At 46.4% G+C, this 21411-nt stretch overlaps 1 protein-coding gene across 12 annotated transcripts in view; it reads right to left on the bottom strand.

Moving 5' to 3' along the window:
- Window positions 1-21411, bottom strand: part of LOC309889424 (transcription factor 4-like) — a 177652-nt gene that overhangs the window by 77029 nt on the left and 79212 nt on the right. For all 12 annotated transcript variants that reach the window (XM_082782257.1, XM_082782246.1, XM_082782256.1 and 9 more), the window contains one exon: window positions 11123-11187. In XM_082782257.1, coding sequence (XP_082638383.1) covers window positions 11123-11187 — 65 coding nt within the window. The remainder of the gene's footprint in view (window positions 1-11122; window positions 11188-21411) is intronic.

The raw sequence follows: 21411 nt of genomic DNA, 5'->3' as shown, positions 1-21411 counted from the left end.
GAAACTGATCCCCCCGCACATGATGTATAACTGTGGCTGAACAAAACGTGAAGGCTTCTTCACTTCAAGTACAGTCTGCAAAGCTCAGGTCACCTTGTGCTGAAGACAGGACCAAAAAAATATAAATAAATTAGAATTGCCCTGCGACAACAACAAAATTGGCAAATTCAGCTGCTCTGAGGAACGGGCAGGAAGAAAAAGCACCTTTTTGTGCTGACACAGGTGAAAGGATAGCAAGCTGGCGTTTGGGTGAGTCAGAGCAGAGCGTGCCACCCGGCCAGCTCTCCATGCTGCCCTGCAGCTAGCTCAGAAAATGCACTTTCAAGTGAAAATGCAGTTTTGCCTACTTAGGTGCCTCCAAGGGGGCATCTGGGGCAGCTAGGGGAGAGCAGACCTGCTCCGTGTCCTGCTTGCTATCACACGGCTGCATTTCCTCCCTCCTTTCTGCGTGGAAGAGGTGCTGAGGATCTTCTCTGTTGTGGAGGCAGCATTTTGGTTGCCTACGCTGCAGAGAGAGGCTTTGCTCCTGCTCTGCAATACTGCTGCTTTTGGGGAAGCCAGCACGAGCCATCCACTCAAAGCAAATGCCTGCACAGGCCGGTATCGATGCCCATAGTCAGCAAAGGACTGCCTGTGGACATGTCCCCACCTGGGTTTTCTCTTATTTCTTTACAAAGTCCGACTCCCACCACCAATACAAGGTTTAGTAACGCTTTCCTAGCCAAAAAGATGCAGAAAAGAGCTGGCGTGGAGCAGGGCTGGCAGCACCCCTCCCGGCTGCCATTAGGGACAAACGTCACAAAATGTGGACTCGGTTTATCTGCAAGACATCGTTTACAAATAAATCAAAGCCGGTAAGCTAAGCTCCTTGGCAGAAAGGAAACACCAGGCCAAACAGAAGCACTGCAGAGAGAGCAACGTTTCACAGACACTGCTTTCTTCTCGCCTGCACCTAGCGCCCCGTGGAGATGCACGACGTGCCTTGCAGCACGGAACCGATAAAGGAAGGCAGCAGAAAACAAAGCAAAGAGCCAGCAGAAGTTACACGACAAACGTTGTGAATCCCACCAACTTCAGAATGAGATTCGAGAAACTGGAAAACTAAAGGGCACTGGCACAGCATCATTGCTGCCCTACCCAGTGGCAAGAATATGTGAGGAAGAAGCCTCGCTTGTCCTCGCTGGGCTACTTCAAAACATGCATCAAAGGTGATTTCCTTTTGTACACTTGCAATCCTGAAATTGTCTGTGCTGTTCCACATGTGTATGACCACATGAAGTCTATCGTACGATCTCAGGATGTGCCCATAAATCGCACGAGCAGTAGAAATTTCCATGCGTGTTGCGCCGTGGTCGCACCATAGATGAAGGACACTCCTCTGGTGCTGTTGGAAGAGCACGAATTGAAAGCGTCCTTTCTCACAAGTCTTCCAAAGCTGGGCTACAAATGAGTCATTTTATAAAGCCTGCCAAAGATTGGTCATCACAGAATAAAACTTGAAAAAATGATTAAGAGGAAACATATATTTTAAAGAAAATGGTAAGGACTCATGGAAAATTCTCACTGTTCAACACCAAAGCCTTCCAAAAAGGGGAGCAATGAACCAAGACACGACTACTGGGTAGTGTTTGGGACAACAGGGACTGGAAGGGCACTAGGTGAAGGCAGAGGAGCTCTGCTCCCAGTGAGACATGGGACAAGATGCAGGTGACTCTTCATGACGATGCAAGATAGCCTCATCTAAGGCCATAAAGCAAGGGGGATTTTCTGGCTGATTTTCTCTGTAGATGACTATAATGTGTTGGGCAGTTAATTGGCTTTTTTTTTTTTTTCACATTGCATTAAAGAATAAAAAATCTCTGTCTAAAAACTGTATTTGTCACAGTACCTTGTTATCCACTGTCTATGTTGTAAAGGTAATCCTGTATATTACAGTGGGATGTAAAAAACCAACAGAGGAATACCCAAGTGAGTTATATTTTCAGTGATTCCGTTGGTTTTTATTTGACTTTATATGCATTTTCCCCAGATACTTTTGAAAGGCAAGGAAATATCCATAATTCTACCTCTCGTATAGCTTATACCTTTACTCTTAAAAAAAAATAATAATCTCCTGACAGTCAAGCAGGATCCATTTTCAAAGAAGGAAAACAGTTAAAAAATAAAATGGAAAGACCTATAAACATGCAGACAGATGGCTATATTCTGTCATTAACTTCAAAACAAAATAAAAATATTAACTTCTCCATTGTTGCTAAACATACTGCAGCAAGACTTGAATGCCTGGCAGACATGCACCTCATCTGCTGCGAAGGCATAAAGACATACCTGGCTTCTGGGGTATTATTATTTATTATTTGTTAAGCACCAACAATGTGTTTGGCACTTTTCAAAGCCAGAGGGGGGGAAAATCTACTTTAAAAATGCTGCTCCTGAGGTAAATAAGACCGAGGACATGAGAGAGCAGGAGGGCGGTATGAGGGAAGCCCATGTGGCCACGCGTCCGGCCTAACAATAACAGGTCTGAAATAAGAAGAATTTGGAAAATATCCGGCCTGTAGAGCTGGCAAGTGTGGAAATAGCAGAGTTTTGCACTGTTTGACTGGAGGAGAGGCCAAGGGAGGTATTTTAAGTTTACCTGCAAGGAGTGTGGCCTGGTCAGCAGTGGGCACGTTGGTGGGTGGGCAGGCGCGGGCCCATGGCTCTCCTCCGAGCTCGGCTGATCCTCCACAAACACCAGCACGTGGCTGGCACTAACCACCTCCTACTGATACCTTCAACCACCTCTTACTGATACCTTCAAGAGCCAAAAACTGAACTTCAGAAAAATGCCAAGTTTTTGGCGGGCTGTCCCAGAGCCCACACGCACTGTCCTGCTGACCTGCAGGCACCAATGTCCCACAGGATTGAGAAAGCGAGAAAAAAATCCCACTCCCTCACACAAAAAGTTTGATTGTTTGTGTAATCTATCAAACAATGTCCATTTTAGAGGTGTGACGGGGCTCAAGACCCACTCCTCCACCTGTGAGGAGCACGTCCAGCCCCTCACACAAAGCCTCCTCCTCCTCTCTCTGTGCTCACACCAGCCACAGACTGCAGCAAAACACAAGACAGTTACAGGGGAAAAAATAATAAAAAAAAAAAAGGCTGTGAAAGGGGAACAACGAAAATCAAGCAAAACAGGAAAGGGGAAGCGAGAAAGACACACCACAAGGCCTTGCTAATTCGTTGGTCGATGGCCCCCAGCCTACAGATGGCCTAAGTCGGGCACGGCTGCGCTGAAATAGGGGTTTCTGCTCCCGGGGGGTGATTCAGTGAACCCAATACCGGGAATTGCTCGCAGGCTCTGACCACCCCTCTGCCTCGCATCTCTGAATGGCCCCGTAAGGCCCAGGAAAGGCCTTTAGGTAATCGGGGGGCTCCCAAGGGTCATAGGCAACACAGGTGGGACTCGGAGCCCAAATCCCATTTACCTGGAATGTCCCACGCTGTGTTGCCCCGGGCAGTTTGTCATTCAGTCCTTTCTCTTTCTGAGAATTACTTTAATACTGAATTAGAACAAGCTAGAGAAGCACCTTCAGATGTGAGAAGACAAAGAATTTCCTAAAGAAGTGAGGAACGCTCCATGACAACTCCAAAGCCGTTTGATGGTGCTTGTGTGTCTGAGGTATCAGCGGGTTTTCTTTTTTTAGGCAGGATGAGAGCACAACTTAGTCATTGTTTTTAATTATTCCATACATAAATAGCTGCTAGGATTCATATCCTCATCCATTCCCTGAAATCTCTACTTGTCAGAAGAAATTGCTCCTATTTTTTAAGCCAAGAAGCAAAGGAATAAATCACACAACAAAAGAAGCCTGGCCAGAGCATCATCTCCTGTAGGAAAACCACCTCTAAGGTCACTGCTGGTGAAGGCTGGCACCAGACACCAAGGGGCAACTGCAGTGCTGAAACATGGTCTTTCAAGGGGGATGTGAACATATTTCTTTTTTTTTTTTTTTTTCCTCCAGTTATTACCGAGGAGGAAGTTAAAGAGCTTTCTGTGAAAATCAGGTGGTGAGAGTTTACTGGAAAGCTCTTAAAAATATACAGATCATGGGCTTGTGTTTATCTGGACCTTCCCGAGGAGTATGCAGTGAAACAGGTGAAAAAAATTCTAGAGCCAATGCAGCAAGAAATGTCTGCTGTCTGAATTTATGGCACCGGTTTGTTAAAACACCGATTTTTCGGTGTTTACACGTACCGGACTGTTTACTGACTAATTTGAATGACTTAAAATATAAATATCAGCCCATGCAAAGCGTAAGCAAAAGAGATGCACTAGGTTTCGAAACTCGGGGAGATCTGGACAACTTGCAGATGGTCTGAATTGCAACGAGAAACGCTGCAAAGAAGTTTGCAAAACGAGAGGAATTTTATTCCTTATAAATGTGAATTAATAGCTCTCTTAGAAAGTACAGATCCCGACCAAAATTTGTGTAGCATACATTTTGAAAACAGTGTTTATTTTAATAATCAGCCTTCTGCGTCTATCCGTGCCTGTGAAAGATCTCGTTTCTCCATCTTGAGCTGTTCTGTATGTGAAGTTCCTGTCTGCAGCCGCATGGTAATTAAGTGTGATTAAAGATGCTATTCATTCCCCTGCAAAGCAGCAGGTAACCACATGTCAGAAGGGGGTGGTGGAAGCGCGGAGTAACTTCTGGGCAGTAAAAAGGCTATTGGCAATGGTCTGTTGGAAATGAGCAATGCGACAGCGCGCAGCGAATGCTACAGAAACGGCCACGTGGGCTTGTGGCAACGACAAGAGGTCGACGCTTTCCTCAGCGTTACAGACCCCAAGAAGTTTTAAAATCGCCTCTATTGCACGGGGAGCTGCCAAGAGCCTGGCCACGCGTGCTGTTTGTGTGCATGCACACACGAGCTCCTCGTCTCGCCGTGCTTCCCGAAAACGGCCAGGTAGAGCTGGAGTTTAACGCCCCGCAGGCCAGTAACCCAAAGGGCACAACTGGAAAGAGGGGAAATTCCACGTAAACACCAGCAAACGGGTTTTTACTGGGATGGGGGGTGATAGTCGAGACCCACCTGGGCATGGATGGGTTGGATTTTTTGTTGGTGGGGGTGGTTTTTCAGGCTCTATGCATTTAGATCAGCAAAAGTCGCCAAGCCATACCTTATATGCCAAGGGCACCACCCTCGGCTGTCACCCTTGGACACGCCAGGGCACTCACCACTCAACTCTGAGCCCTGCAAATTGCCAGAATTGGTCAAAGCAGGCCGCCTTTTTGCTGGAGGTCCTCCATCAAGCCCTGACCAGACCTGAACCAGCACCGTGCAGCGTGGCGGGGTCACAGCTCGCTGTGGTACCACCGCGGGCGAGCATCACTCCCCTTTTTATCGCCTTGACGATAGCACGGAAAGTCAGAGTGCAGTGACTGCAAAGGCAAACCCAGCTCCTATTAGCACTCAACCACAACATAAACCTATTATTGCACATTACAAATAGCAGTGCTATTCTGTTGCCAGGTTATAAGCTCCAGAAAGGTGCCCTTGGAATGCTCACTTCCAACAAAATAGCCCTCAGCTTAACATTTGATCCAAAGGGCTAAGAGAAAAGCACTTCCTTTTACCACTAAATTGCAGTGTTGGGTTTTAGCATTTCTTCAATTATGATATGGACAATGAAACCGTGTCTTTCTGGATGCATGAGGAATTCTGCTAAATGAGCCATTCAGACATCTGAACTTAAGTCTGTTCCTTTAATACATTTGATTAACATGGAAATTTTATCTCTTATGTCATTATTTTAGTGCTGTAACATCCAAAACATTAGTCCACAACGTGCCCACGATCACAGGAGGATAGTTTATGGGCGCTAGAACTAATTTCTGGAGCAGAAGCAATGATTCCACCTCCCACAGCAAGATGCTGGAGCACAAACGATGACAAGAGGTGAACCTTCTCCAGCTATAAATCACCACAGAAGTTAGCAGGAGAAGCGCTGCTTCCCAGCCCCACTGATCACAGCCCTCACGGTAGCCAGGATGTTAGCTGGTATCAAAGTATCAAAGGCTGTGCTTACAGTAGAGCATAATTTTATTTTTTTTTTTAATTTTTATTTATCGCATCCCTACGCAGCTGTGGCTGGTAAGCACATTTTGCCCAGCCAAGAGGTGGGAGACTCCAAATATTTAACAGCAAATAAACAAAGCACCGTCGGGTTTATTAAGGGTACTGGCGCTTCACATCTCATCACAAAAACGGATTAGCAGTAGACTTTGTAGGACCCGCATTCCTTGGTACATTAGGTATCTTTTATCATCTTAGGATAGCTTTTGTGTGTGTTTTTCTAGGGATGGAGGAATTGTTACAGGCAGAGGAATCTCGCCATCAAACCGCGAGGAAATCTCGTTATTTGACTAAGCAAAAAACTACTAAGTGATTTGTAACAGAAGAATCAAATGAACTCGCTGCATCTCCAGAGGTCTGCAATATGATCTGCAGAAAAGGTAGCTTGCCAATTTAATTGCGGTAGGAGTTATTTAATTTTTTTTTTATACAGGTATAGTTTTCAATAAAACTACATATGCCTATAACACTGCAATGGCAGATGTGTCTCGATTATTAGAGGTGGGCTCTAGGGAATACATACAATGGATCTTGAAATCCGTAAGCAGCTGTTGGGAAGGGAGGGGTGGAACATTGCAACACACACACATGTTCCTTAAGTGCAGTAATGTTTTGTTATTTTACTGCAGGTGTATTACAGAGATGAAATTTAATAACTTATTGTATACAATCCCAATAAAACCGCAGAGATTCTTTGCCCTGCCGGTCCTGAACAAAGTACAAATGAGAAGCAGCTCCGAGCGCAGCGGCGCTGTGCGCTGACACGCACACAACCCCCGCTCACACCTTCCCTGGCTGCAGCCAGAGAGCTGCCTTTTTTTTTTTTACTGTTTACTAGGAAAATGTGGTCAGGCCATAAAAAAAAAAAAAAAAGGAAAAAAAAAAAAAAAAAAAAAGGAAAGCAAAACCCCAAAAACAAAACCCCAAAGCGCTCTGCAAGATAGTGAAGAATGTGCTACCAGGGTGATTTTTCCAGCAGTTATTCTGCAGTGGCTTCAATCGGAAGCCTGATTTCAGAATATGCATTAGGCTCAATCTCGTGCTGAATGAAGCACTGAAGAAGGGCCTTTTAAAAGTACATGGCAGATAAAAAGATAATCCCTTTTCTTTTTCTTTTTTTTTTTTTTTTTTTCCTCCCCTCCTTTCTCTCTTTGCTTGGACTCCTCTTCACATAATTAGAGATGTTGCAACAATTCAATAATTCGCAGCAGAAAAAGGAAGTCCCAGGACTTGGGGAAGAAAAAAAAAAAAAGAAAATGGGCAATCGCTATTTCTGGCCATTCCCTCCTCAGCACGAGAACGCCATTATGCAAGGATTTACACACTTCGTGGGCACACAGGCACGGGCAGCTGGGCTGAATTAATCCACACGCACTTGTCACAGAAGCTGCCTCGGTCTTTCATCCCCATTATGCTCATTTTCAAGTTTTCCAGCAATATTTCCATTGCCCCCGTACAAAATCCCTGTCTAAGGTGTGTTATAAACACCCCCTGCTCTGCTCAGCGAGCCTCGAGCGCTCAAAAATTAAAACCCAAGGCTTGTGCCAGGGACTCCTCTCAGGCTCGCCAAGTCCCGTGGAGTTTGGACGCGCTGGGATCCCCCTTGCCCATGATGTGTGACCCTTTTTTCCCTGCCACCATGCTCCAGAGAGATGGGGGAGCAAGGGAAGGAAGGATGGAGAGGAGAGAGGAGCCCGGGCACACAGCAAGGAGGTCAGGAGGGAGCCTGTGGCCTTCCCTTTGGCAGCCTTTCCCTGTAGCACCGTGCCTTGAGTCAAGCTGAAGTCCAGCAGATATGATCTCATTCGGGATTTATTACGTTTTGGGAGCAGGTATTTGAAAACAAACCCAAAAAAAAAAAGAGCAAAAACTGGCAGAGCTTGTGTAACTCGACTCGCTTTACCTTAACGCTTCGTTCCTGACCCAGCTTTGGAGATGGGATGGCTCCAGCCAGCCTCGGAGTATTTCTGCAACACCGAGTAAACCAGCACAGCCAAAAGCAACACCGAGGCTCACTTTCCTAATAGTAAAAACAAGTCATCCCAGGACTTGGGGGTTCTGCTTGAAGTTAAAGCACCTCATGCCAAACGTCCTTCACTCGGCACTTGCCAAAAAGGCGTAATCCAAATCGGCCAGGAACTCTTAATTTATTCCCCCAGACAATCTCATGCGTTGCCTTGGAAATCTACGGTGGATGCTTTCTGGCCACCGAGCTCACTTTACAGGTCTCTTTATTCAGCGCTTTTGGGAATTAACCATTGCCCAGCAAAGCACGGTGGCCCTGGATTATTCAAAGTCGGTCCCATCGCCTATTTATTAACCGATGAGTGGATCCTCGCTACACTGAGCAGCACACGCTACCGATAGTCTAGCAATGATATTCTGGATATCCAGACCCTCTGGCAGAAAGATAAACCAACGTTTCACAAACGCTCTTTTATCTTTAAATCGTGTTATTTAAGTAACGTTTTTATCTATCATTTGGGAAGCCGAAGCGCGGAACCAGGATAAAGTTAGATGGATAAAGTAGGAGCGCGTTGTTAAATGCCACTGCCTTGCTAATGCCCCCCACACCAGCCCAATAAGGAAAAAAAATGGATCTGTGGGGAGATGGTGAGTAGCGCAGAATTAAGACAACACACAAAATCCTGACTTGACTGAATGAAATGAGGTTTTTGTCATTAACTCGAATGAAGCCAGTATTTCAAAAGTGCCTTGACAACAACTTGGGTACATGTTTCTTCGCTGCCTTCTCTCTAATGGAATTAAATGGTTCCCAAGATGAGCTTGCCTCCATTCCCACTGTAATCAGTGCCGTATTTACTACAGTTTTCCGTGAGAGCAGAATTGGGCCCTGGGCTCGGGAATAAAACCCAGCCTGGAGTAAATGGCTCGCCGCGTGCCCGACCTCTTCTCCTTGGTGTGAGAGGAGCACGGGGAGGAAACCTCAGCTCACCGCTGCCGTCTGCACCAAGAGGGGTTGGTGTTTTTTTTCGTACCAGAAGATTAATAGGTAGCAAGTTCAATATCGTTAGGTATTTAGTTTTCCTTAATTGTTCCAGGAACTCATCTACAGAGAGCAATGCATCACATCTGGAGGTAGCAATTTACCTTTCAGAAATCAACAAAATCTGCACGCTCCTCCTGGGTCTCGGAAAAGGGAGCGCACGCGACTCCTCCCGCTGCACAGGGCCCTCTGAAAACTCCAGGTTTCAGGGTATTCTTAATTTTCTGTGTCATCACCATTGATATTTGCTTTGGAATTGACCAAATATCCTCTTCCTCAGCATCTCCTGTCTAGGTTAGCTCATCTTTCTCAGCACACACGAAAGCACGTCCCGGAAATCTCGCAGTAGACTTTGCGGTTTTGAAATTTTCTTCCCAGCCTGAAGGTTCAGGCTTGTTAATAATTTGGTGGATCCTGATAGTTCTGCAGCCTGGAGAACAGACAACAGATGGTCCAGCCTTGGCATTCAGCATTATTCCTTCTGTACCTTTCAGGAATTCAAGAGGTTCTTATTTTTAGAAATAGCTCCTCTCCTTCACGGCTGGCCATTGGTCATCTGCTTCGTCCCCTTCTCCGTTACACTTCAGCAAAGCGGATGCATGGGCAGAAAGAAAATTCCCCGGGTTGGAAATTCTGTTATTCGTGTTACTTTTGCAATATTTACCTAATATTCTTCAATTTTTCACGAGTGAAACCCCACAAAAAAGGAGAGAGGGTAGGCGGGGCAGTAAGTTTTCTCCATCAGCTGACCCTACAGGACCGCAGAGCACTCTGTGGACACCATGAGGCAATTTGCTTACTGGAATCGGCGAGGTTTCGGTTCGAACGCCTCTACAAGGCATCCTGAACTCATTTCTGACTTATTTGGGGTATTACAAGCCCTTTCCAATACGGGAAGGTTGAAAGAAAACCGAGAGACGGCGAAGAAAAGGTGCATTTTGAGGTGAAATCTGAAAGTCATGTGTGGACAGACCCCGGGTGCCACGCAAGCGCTGGGGGCAGCAGCACGTCCTGCCAGCTCCTAGCCTTGTTTTCAAAACACAAAAACCAACTGCATCCCCATATTCCTATTTTTTTTTTCCTCTCCTGGCATATTTGAGCAGCGGAAAGCTCTGAATATTAAGGAGGCCATTAAACTCTTTCAATACTTTCCCAAAAGTCAGAAGCTGCCGCGCTCAGAAAAAAAAAAAAAAAAAAAAGGAAGCCTGGCACTCTTCGTGAGCAAAATGAATTTAAACACATGATTAATATTGCTACCGAAATTAAAAAGAAAGTGTCTTTTAAAAAAATCAATTGTCTCGAAACAAAGCACAGACTTGAGGCTATTGATAGTATTTTTAGACTCAGACTTTCTCTGGAGACTTAAAAGTATGCAAATGCAAAGTGCACAGAGGCACACACACACATGCTATACCTTTGTATTACATTGGCATTTTATTATTTAATTAAACTACTCTTATTTTTCTAGCTCACGCATGCTTCCCTTGAGACGGCTTTGCTGTTAGCCTGCTGGCCTTGACTTCCAGCCAAAAACAATTCCGAAACAAAAAGGGACAACAAATCATATTTTCACAGACATTTTTATCCCTCAATACAACCTTGTTTTCACACAACATCATACAGATTCGAGGAAAACTATAATTTATTGCGGTAGCCATCCAAAGCTGGGGGCCGCCACCAGCTCTGCAGTGCCTTTCCTGGAGTTGCGCTGCTGGGAAGGAGCCGCCGCGCCGAAAACACTGCAGCATTGTTACGGGGGGGGGACAAGAATCAATAGTTTGCAGCAGCGTGGACCAGGGCAGTGTTAGGTCAGCCTCCAGGAACCGTATCCTGGCCAGCACGGCTCGGGCAGGAGCTTTAAAGGAGGCAGACAGAGCCCGCGCTCGCAGCCCTCGCCGTGCCCGTCTCCGGGATGCCCAACTTGCAGCCACGAGCCTCGTTTCGCGGAGCATTTATCGCAACCTCGCTGCTCAGCAGCCTTCCACTTACCTGGTGGCAACCCTGTAAATTCGAGTCTCTTCCATACGACGAGTACGAGCCCCTTTCTGTTTTACCTGTTAATAAAAGAGAAGACAAATAGGTGTGTAACGGATCCAAACAGCCAGCCTCGGCGGCTCTGAGTGTTTTCCACCATGCTCCCCACGTTTCCCACTGCTGTTTACTTATGTAAAATAGGCCCTGCTGGCTGCGTAATGCACGCAGGCAGCAGAAAGGGATTCAGGTTTTCTCCAGCTGAGGATGGCAACGGGCAAGAAACTTCCTAACCCCCGCGGCACCGCTCCACGCACCTCCAGAAACCGGGATGAGGAGTGCCCCCGCTCTGCCCCATGCCGAGTGCTGCCCCTTTTCTCCCCGGGGGGCACCCGCACAGCCCCTCCATCAATCTCTGGGATGGGGAAATTCCTTCCCAGCACCTGGCAGCCGGACATCGGGCTGGAAATTTGCCATCCCCTGCCCAAGTTGCGGCCGCCCCAGCGGCGCGGGGACTTGAACGGGGGCCCAGCGGCTGCCGAGACTCTCTGCCAGCCCCGAGTCGCCCTTCCCACTCTCTCCTTTTTGATTTTTTTCCCCCCAGGAAGGCTTTAAAATGCGTCCCTGCCGGCCTGGCGTGCAGCAGCGGTAGGGTTACGGCGTGTTTGCAAAGGAAAATCAAGGGTCTTTCAGGTGGGAACGGCCAGGCTTGAGCAAAGCCGAGGAGGGAAGAGGTGGTTTCTGCAGAGCATTAAGTCACGGCTGAGTAGCGCTACACCACGTGCTAGTGAGACAAAGAGCAGTCAAGAGGGCTGATACAAAACATATTGACACTAAAAGACCACCCTTATGGTGAGGATAATCCCGGCGGGGGGAGGCATCATCTCACACAACACCCGAGAAGGCAGCAAAAAAATTCACTCCTGACATCCAAGTTGGTCCCGTCGGCTGGAGCACCAGGAGTGCCCCAGGACGGGATGCTCCCTCCGACCCCAGTGCCACCCCGTGCCCTAATGAACCCACACCCCAAGACACGGCCCTGACAGCATCGTGCCACCCGCTGGACGTCTCCAGGAAGCCTCGGATGGTCCCAGAAGCAATTCCAGGGGCATGGGGACGCGGGGCTAGCGGCACACGCGTGCCCAGGGCTGGCAGCGCCGCTGCTGGGACTTCCCAGCGCCGGCCCCATTTCCCGCAGAGCCCACGGGGAGGCAGACTGACAGACAAAGGACGGGAGAGCTCACGTCAGATCCCAAATCACCCAGCACACCTAGGTGGCCGAGCACACCTCCTCGCTAGCCACACCAGGCTGGGGCCGGCCGCGAGGCTGGCACAGAGGCTGGGAACAAACCCCTGCCATTCCCCTATAATAATCCAAGCCCGGAGCTTCCTTTTGTTGCTTGGCCGCCCCTCTTTTTGTTCCTGCTTTTGTTGCTCGCCACCTAAACCCTGTGCTTAAACACGGGGGGGACCCCCGCGCTTTATTCGCGATTTGGGGGCCGTTTTGCGCCCGCGCTAACTTCTGACAGCGCTGGGGGATGAGGGATCACCCCCTCGGCTTCCGAGCACTCCGCAGAGATCATTCAAGCTGGAAACGGCAACGAAATTGGGATCGGGAGCCCGATGCCGGGGCCTGCCGGCACAACGAGAGGGCAGGGGGCGAAGCGGCAGCCCCACGAGGCGAGGGGCAGGGGCGCACGCGGCCCCGCCGGGGGCTCCTCGCGCTCCTCGCGCCGCTGCCCGGCTGCCGGCAGCCCCCGTTCCCTATCGGATCAGCCACAGGCGAGCCTGGGCTTAATTTCAGTTGTTAAAAAATATTTATCCCGATACAAAAATAAACCCGCTGCAAATTACAAGTTGTCAGGGTTAAAATCTACTTCTATTTGTGTGGGGGAGGATAAGAGAACAGCATAGACATGAATCATTCTCAGTAATTTGAGTGTTTCCATGACATCAATGGGCACTCGTCCAGGACTCTGTCGAAGTCTGTGAGGTACCAAAGCGGCACAGCAGCCAGCAGGAGATTGACTTTTTTTTTTTCTTTTTTTTTTTTAGGATTATGCTCCTTGTAAAGATTTCATCTCTAGCATCCACTTTTACCACCAAGCAGATAGCTTTGGAGATCACGGGCGAGCACAATTTCATCCAGCGGGTGTAAGCCTTTAACTTTATTGCCTTTCCTTGGTGGTGTTGTTCCCGCGTGCAGCCGGGGATCTGCCTGCTCTATTAAGAATAAATAACCCCAAATTCACGAAAAAGTCAAGAAAACCGTTCCAAAGAGCCACACACACACACACGCACACGGATTTTCACTGTAATTATGAAATTATCATACTTTTCGTACCGACGCTTCATTTCGGGAAGGGTGGGGGGGTGGGGGGGGGAGGAATATCTTTTGTATAAACTGTCCATTTCAAATTAGCTACAGTCTTGATGTTGATTTTCTGCTTCAAATTCACTGGCACATTTGTTTCAGATAATAAAATTTGCGGGAGCGCTGATAATATGCGAGAGGAGGCTCTTTAAGCAACTATTTGTGCTCTGCAGATACAAAAGCGTCTCCTGAATTTCTCCCTTTCCTGTACATTATGCATCGTTTTCAGGCGCTCGAGCACCGCAGCCTGCGCTGCGCCTTTCCCGAGAGCTAAAAGATTCCCTCTCCCCCTTCCCTTCCCTTCCCTTTCCTTTTTTTTTTTTTAATGTTTTAAAAAAGAGAGAGCGTCTACGGCGATGTAGACACCCGACGCATTCACTGCGGAATTTTCGAGACAACCCCTCTAGTACTAGAATGCGGCAGCCGCTGCGGATATTTTTTGGCACAAAGACAATGGTGGCAGTGCCAAGCCCCATGGCTAAAACTACTCAAAAGAGGCATAAGGGTAGCATTAATCGTTCGAGTCTTTTACTGCATGGAGTACCGCTGTCCATATTTTAAAACCGAAAAGTACCCCTCCGTCATATTTTGTCGTGAGCCAGGAAAGGAGAAGGGGGAAGGAAAAAAAAAAGAAAGAAAGAAAGAAAGAAAGAAAAAAAAAAAAAAGGAGCTTGAAATACAGACGAATAACGAATCCAGGCAGACGTCTGATGAATTTTTTTCTACCTAGAGGACCAAATGCTGAAACGTGCCGTTTGTTAGCAGCACTCCACGCGTGCGACAAACCCCGTAGCCTTCCGTGGCTTTCTGGTCTGACAATTGAATCGGGAGCTTCATGGGAGAAGTTGACCTACAAAGGGTGGTTAATCACTTCCAAGTGCACGCTTATCCTTTAGGTGATGCCGAAAAGGCATTTTGGTTGCCATCCGAGGTAGCAACTTCGGGGGCGTAAATATCTCTCTATAAAATCTATCTATTGAATTAATTGCCACCGTGCATGCCAATCACGGGAGAGACAAAGAACTCCATGCAGCTCCTGGTTCCTGACAAACACACCGAGTCTCACGGCCGTGCTCCCTCAATCCTTCAAGAAACGAGCCCTGCTTATCCTCACTGAGCTGAACCCACCGCTTCCGAAATATTCCGCTCGCATTTTTAACTGCGAAAAATAAAAAAAAATAAAAATAAAATAAAAGCAGCCCAGGATTGCCAATCAATCGATAAAGAAGCCACTCGCCTTTCCATGGTGCGCTTTGAAAAATTAATCGAATTAAGTAGAAAATTCAAGCAACTTCCCAAGCACAAATGCCAGTCATCCGATTCCCCTGCCCTGGGAGATAGGGCACCTTGTCTTTTTTTGGGTAGGCAGAATGAGAGGCATGAGGCAACTCTTTCCATCTGCAGAGAAAAAGGAAGTGAAGCTATTTCTATAAACGACTTGAATTCAATGTTTACATTGATTCCGTCTTTGACATCTTTTTTTTTAGAGATGAGTTCAACCAGAATATTCTAATTCAGGTTCCCGATGCCCTACATTTGGGCTTTGGTTCTTGGTTAGATTGAAGAATGAAAACCTGTCTGGAAAAAAAAAAATAAAAAAGCATTAAAGATTGAAATTTGAATGGCTCCGAATTGGCCGGAGCAGGGCTTAATTGCATTATTATGACGATCGGGGATCAGTTGACTTCAGCCTCGATCTCCAGCTCTCTCCTACGCTTGTTCAAAGTTGGTTGCTCAAGGCTGGAAGGGCTCGAGCTCTGCGGAGAGGAGGGCAGGACTCCTCTCCGCGCCCACGCGTGTGCACGAAGACCACCTCTGCTCTCTGCGTTTGCCACAGGGACTGGCTCTGCACAGCAGCTTTTGTCTCTGAGAGCCAGATTAGCAGGACTCTTGGCTTTTTTTTTTTTCTTTTTCTTTTTAATTTTTGCCTCCGAGATTTGAAATCCAGAAAAAACGAAGCGTATAGAAACCAAGTTAAAATTTCTACTGCATTATAAATTATCCTAGTAAAAAAAAATAAAATAATAATAATTAAAAAAAAAAAAAAAAAGAAAAGAAAAAAAAAACTCTTTATGAGCTCTATTCTACATTATATACCCACACACACCTACGAGCAGCTCCCTCTCAGGGAAATAAATACACGCACCCTGTGCCCTCCAGGAATATTCTCCTGGGCTTTGCAATCTTTTGACCTTGACAAAAAAAAAACCCTATCCCTCCCACGTTATCTTTTGAGGAGCCAGCAGGTAATTTCTTTATTATTTTTTTTTTCCCAGAACTTCTGTGTACTCTGTTCTTTAAAAGAAAAAAAAAAAGATATGTAAATTAAATAATAAAGAATGCTTTTAGTATTAAATGAGGGTTTTTTTTGGACTCGGTTTCGGGCAAGTGGGGCCGAGCAGTAAGTGCTGGAGCTGGGGGTACGGGCGCAATCTCTCCTCTGCCAACATTTACACAGCAGAGAGTTACTTAGCTCGGCTCAGTTAGTAACTCGGGCTTGACCTAGGTTATGTACACATATTTCTCCAACAGTAATGCGCTTCCTGGTATGGGATATACAGTCAAAATATCCTATTTATTTCAGCGAGGTTCTGAACAGCGTATTTTACATCACAAAGCATCTCACCCGATGGTAATGGAAGTATCATGTTAATGAGCTATTTCTGCTTTGTGCTCCATGTGAAGTACAGACAATAAGAAAGGAATCTAATAGATTTTAAACAAAGTTTGGGCAAGACCGGGCACGATATAGCCCAAATGCCACAGCAACTCATCCGGGGAAGCTCCATAAATTAGAGACAAAGCTAAGGGAAGGTATTAATCCCAATAATTTTAATGGCATCACACCCAAAAACGTAGCACAATGCCAGGAGAAAGAGATCTGCTTGACATGAAAGAGGATTTTTCCACTTACACGGATGTGCAGTAAACAGTAATGGTTTTTACAGAGACGTTACGATGCCAGAGCAAGTGCTGTTACAAAAGGAGATTTCTTTCTCTTTTTTTAAACAATACCATCAAAACGCAAAGGAAATTAAATCCTAAGACCTGTACTAAAATAACGCTACGGATCTGATTTGAACAAGCGAATGAATGGAAGGGGAGCCCGGGCAGAAGTGGTGCTTCATCTCCCACTGCCCCCGCTGCCCTAGTGCTCCTGCTTAAATGGGCAGGGTTAATTCCCAAACACCCCTAGGGCCAAACTCCTTCCTCTACATGTGCCTGGACATATCGCTTATTATATTCACAGCGATCATGGCTGGCTTGAATGAAGCACTCAGGCTTGGCATCACGGCCCCGCGCACGTCACCGCGCTCCCCGCGAGCTCTGCGCCCCAGGACGGGGCAGCCCCGACCCCGCCACGCTCCCCTCTCTGCATATTCAGTCAGGAGAGCAATTTTATTTTTTATTTTTTTGTCGCTGGTCTTGGTTCATGAGATGTTGGCCCCCAATCAAAAGACTGAGGCAAATTGCTCCGTCTATTTCTGTAAGCTCCCAAATAATAGCATCTATTACCGGGCAGTACGCGATGTCGCTGTTTGCGTGCTTTTAAAACAAAATAGCTGCGGCAAAACTACATTTGAAATGATAAGAATGTGAAGACAGAATATTGAAGATCACATTCAGCCAGATATACGTAAAATAGTCCCTTAGTCCTTGTCTAGAGCCACCAAAATCAATGCAAAGATCATCGCGCTGTCCTCCAAGAGGAACGCTTGACACGGGTGCCCATTTGCCTTCACGATACGGCTGCATTACAGGGACCGACTGGCATCTAACCCGGCAATACAAGCACATCACACGCTCTCCAACAGGTTTTCAGCACCTTGAAATTAAGGAGAGGGTACAAAGGTATTGCCATGTCAGAGCCATCGGTGCAATTGGGCAACTGATGGATGATATGGCACCGTGGGCAAGGAATGTCGCCGTCTTTCACAGCAAGTGCACGCACTAATTGAGACCAGAATAATAAACATTCGTATTTAAAGTCAGTATTTAAACAAAACAATGTTTATTTCAATGTTGTTTGAAGAAATGTTTAACGAGTGAAGGAAACCTTAGAGAGTCCTCCCCATCGTGGCCACCGTTTGGGTCCCACAAAGACTGGTCTCATCCTAATCGTCACAGTTCGCAGCAAAGGACTGGGCACCAAACCCAAAAGCCGTGGAGCAGAGGGACATCCATGGGAAGGGATCCTTCATTTCGCATCGTGAAGATGCATCTGACTTCGTAAACACCCCTCAGCCTCCCTTCCTTTTCATATGTGCACGGAATTTAAGCTTAGAGGAAATGATTATGATCATCTAAGCCTGAACACCTGTATCATTCTGGAAAGAATGGGCAAATTGATTTTGTAGAGAAACAAAAACTCTAAGAAAACCTACTCACCGTGATTTACCCTTCTCATTCTCGGAGCATGCAACAGTCACAAGATGGGCATTACAGACCCAAAAAACCCCAAAGCATTATACAGCACTGAAGAAGCAGAGTAATAAAGAGGGGCAGCATTTTCATAAAGACGTGAGACAAAAAAAAACACGTTGCAATAAGGCTCCAGACCTGAAAGCAATATCTAAGAATTGAATGGAAAGCGCTGGATATTGTTTTATCCTAAGTGAGCCTCCCAGAGCTATTTCAAATTGAAATATACCACGGGGCGATCCCTCATCATTTGTTCAGGGACCGGTTCAGGAGATCCTTATCGGGTATCTGGAAACCTGGGTTTTCACTCAAGCATGAAACCAGAATCACTTTAAAACAAGTTAGATAAGGATCTGAGGCCATGAAAGACACAGAATTGAAAGAGGACAATAAACCTTCCCACAGCCAAGTCTGGGCTCTAAATCTTCCCTCTGTAAACCACCCCCTATCTAGTAGCGTTTATTAAAAGGCTACTAAAACAAACCATGTTGGACAAGAGCAAGGATAAAGAGATCAAAAGCCTTATCTTCCAGGCTGGGGGTCAAACCTGCACCTCCCCACCACGATTAACAAAGACTCTGCCCGTCAGGCGGCCGCGGCCCTCCCCGTGCTGGGGTCTCGGCCCCGCAGTATCCTCTGCGAGCCCCAGAGGAGGGCACAAATGACAACCACGAGCAGGCCCTGGCCCATTTCAAAGGTCTGATCACCAAGATGACCGGCGACTTGCTAACGTAGATGTCTCTGAAACAGTTATCTCCCGTTTCTCCCCCGTTTTCCCAAGCTCTCCGCAACTACGGGCAGCAGTACCCGAGCCTGTGATTGCCCATTAGACTATTAAATACTCAGTCACACATCCCCACTGAGCTGTTATTTATTTGTAATATTGTTCGGCGCAGGAAATTTAAGGAAAAAAAATAGCATTTTTTTTTTCTAGGATTTTGATGGTTTAAAACCGATTTGGATGGGGTAATTCGGGCGGGTTATGCAGGGGAAACAAACTACGAGCTATTAGTCTATGGCAAAACGCTATGTGGGATATATGTGTACGGAATGAATGGGAATGAATGTGGTAAATATATTGCAGCATATGAAATACCCACCGGTCTCCAGTCGGTAATATCCAGCAGAGGGCATGCATACCCTAATAAGATTGTTACACTTGAGACCTAACGTTTCCTCATCGTTTCAGGGAAAATTTGGGGCTGAGAATACAGGCAAACTCATAGCAGCAGTACAAATACTCTCCGGCAGAGCCAGAGCTAAAATGATAAAGCTGTCTCATGCAAACTAATCCAGAAAGGGTGATTCCTATGCTGAAAAAAAATCCCTTGAGAGAGGGATTTCCCCCCACTCCTGGGTGATGATTTAGCTTCAAATTTTCCACTCCTAGAGGCGAAAACAATAACATTAATGTGAAAAAACATTGTTCCTCAATGCAAACGTCTCAAGTGAAAGGAGTGCTATACTGAACAGCAAAATTCAGATTTACTAATATTTTGTTTTCTATAGGTGAAACACTGGCTGCACTACGTAAAACTGAGCATCTTAGGTTAGATTTTTATCCTAAACTCTTTAATTACTCCACAGAATCGGACAGCGATGTTACCTACAGTTTCAATGTGATTTATTCCACTGAATTCAAGTAAATTATAAAAAAAAAATATATCCAAAATTTGTCATTTGTCATGCTTGTTTCAGAAACCGCTTGGTTAAGTTTGCATTATAGAGAACTTTGTAGTGTCTGCTCCTGCCCCGGATTCCTCCCGTGGAAGCACTGCACGCACGGCTCCTGAACCCGGTCCCTTGTCCCGGGGGTGGCCAAACCCCGTGTCCAGGTGGGTCCAAGGGGACGAACATCCTTTTTCTGCCGCAGGACCACATTCGGGTAATTAACTGCTACTGGGCCAGCCGCAGAAACGATCGTTTCCAACCTTAACCTCTGCTTTACAGCCCAGAGAGTAATGGCTCCTCGGGTTCCTTATCGGACAATATATATTTTTTTTAAAGTTTCGGTAGCCTTGGGAGATGAACTTAATTTACAAGGTCTACAAGGCAGGCGGCTTAGGTTACATGTAGGTCACAATAAATAATACTCATCCCTTGGCCATCGCGAGCTGCGCCGCCGCTGCCTAAGTTGAAATGACAAGCCTTTATTATTCCTAAGCACTCGATTCTGAAACATTTGCACAATCTGTTAAGTCCAGACAAATTTAAATGGTTCTGACATGCAGCCTGCTAGGGTCAGTGACAGGGATAATGCCTCTTTACGTGGGTAAAATTTTGTGGCATATAGGTCACTCTCTTAAGGGGAATCAACTGTGTGTCTCTTCTTTGCATTTCCACCACAATCCTTCATCCTGCAGCCTGGAGCTGAGAGTGAAATGCAAGAAAGGAGCCGAACGCTCAAAGCAAAAATCTGCTTCCAGGACAATCCATTATATCTGACAAGTTAAATGTTCCATGGTAGACCATATGGCATCAGAGCAGGGCCGACGATGGAAGAGGGAAACTCAGCAAATGCATCACAATTAAGGAGTTTGACTATAGACTTTACTTTGATTTACTTTATTTTTTATTAAATTTCAGATATCGTAGCCTTTCAATTTTCGTAGAGCCCTTCCAGAGCCTCTACCTTGTCCACCAAAATAGCTGTACGCGAACAGGTGGTTCACCAAAATTATTTCCTCTGAAATCTTATGGTCTTCGTTATTTTAAATAACTCCTGAGTAAGCCGGTTTTTATTCTTGGTACATTTGCTAAGTGCAGGACGTTTCTATTATTAACCAGCGTAAATGTTATTAGTAGCTCGTTGAAGACCCAAGAAAAATTAAATAAGACAAAAAGATGAAAACCCATGCCTCCAAAGCCTTGGCGATGGGTTCTTGATGGAAACGTCACCCCACAGAACAACTCAGACACCTGAGGGTGGGCGTGAGCAGACAGCAGTCATCCTACCGCAAACCACCACATTTCCGTGTTCCTCACCAGGTTGGCCTTTATTTGTCAGGAGAATTCCTAAATAGGCAGGGTAACAGCACCGATGACCTAAAAGATCGTTTCCATCTTCGAGGTCCATGACTTTACAATCTACGGGGCAGAATGGTAGAACCCTACACACCCTACACGTGTTGGGCACAACCCAACATCACGGCCATGCTTGCTCCATGAACACCGGTAGCCAGACCCACTTTGGAGCGATTACCAGGTACAAGCCCACAGCTGCCACGGCCCTTTTTTATCCCGTTTTGATTATGAAACCATGTTCAAGGATCAAACCATGATGTGGCACGAGACACTCACCGCCCATAATTACCCTCGTTGGAGGAGACAAATTCCCGAGCTCTTTGGAAGGAGCAGATGTACCAAACCTACACACCAGTGGACTGGGAGCCGTGCGTTCCCATGAACTGGGAATATTTGCCTTGCCACACTTATGGGTCTTCACTGCCATAAATAACAAAGGGACCGCTTAGAAGAAAAGCAATGCAAAGTCCTCCCAAAAACTTTGCAA

The sequence above is a fragment of the Aythya marila genome (assembly GCF_965140915.1).
Source record: "Aythya marila genome assembly, chromosome: W".
Taxonomy (NCBI): domain Eukaryota; kingdom Metazoa; phylum Chordata; class Aves; order Anseriformes; family Anatidae; genus Aythya; species Aythya marila.
This window is presented reverse-complemented; position numbering and strand designations above follow the sequence as displayed.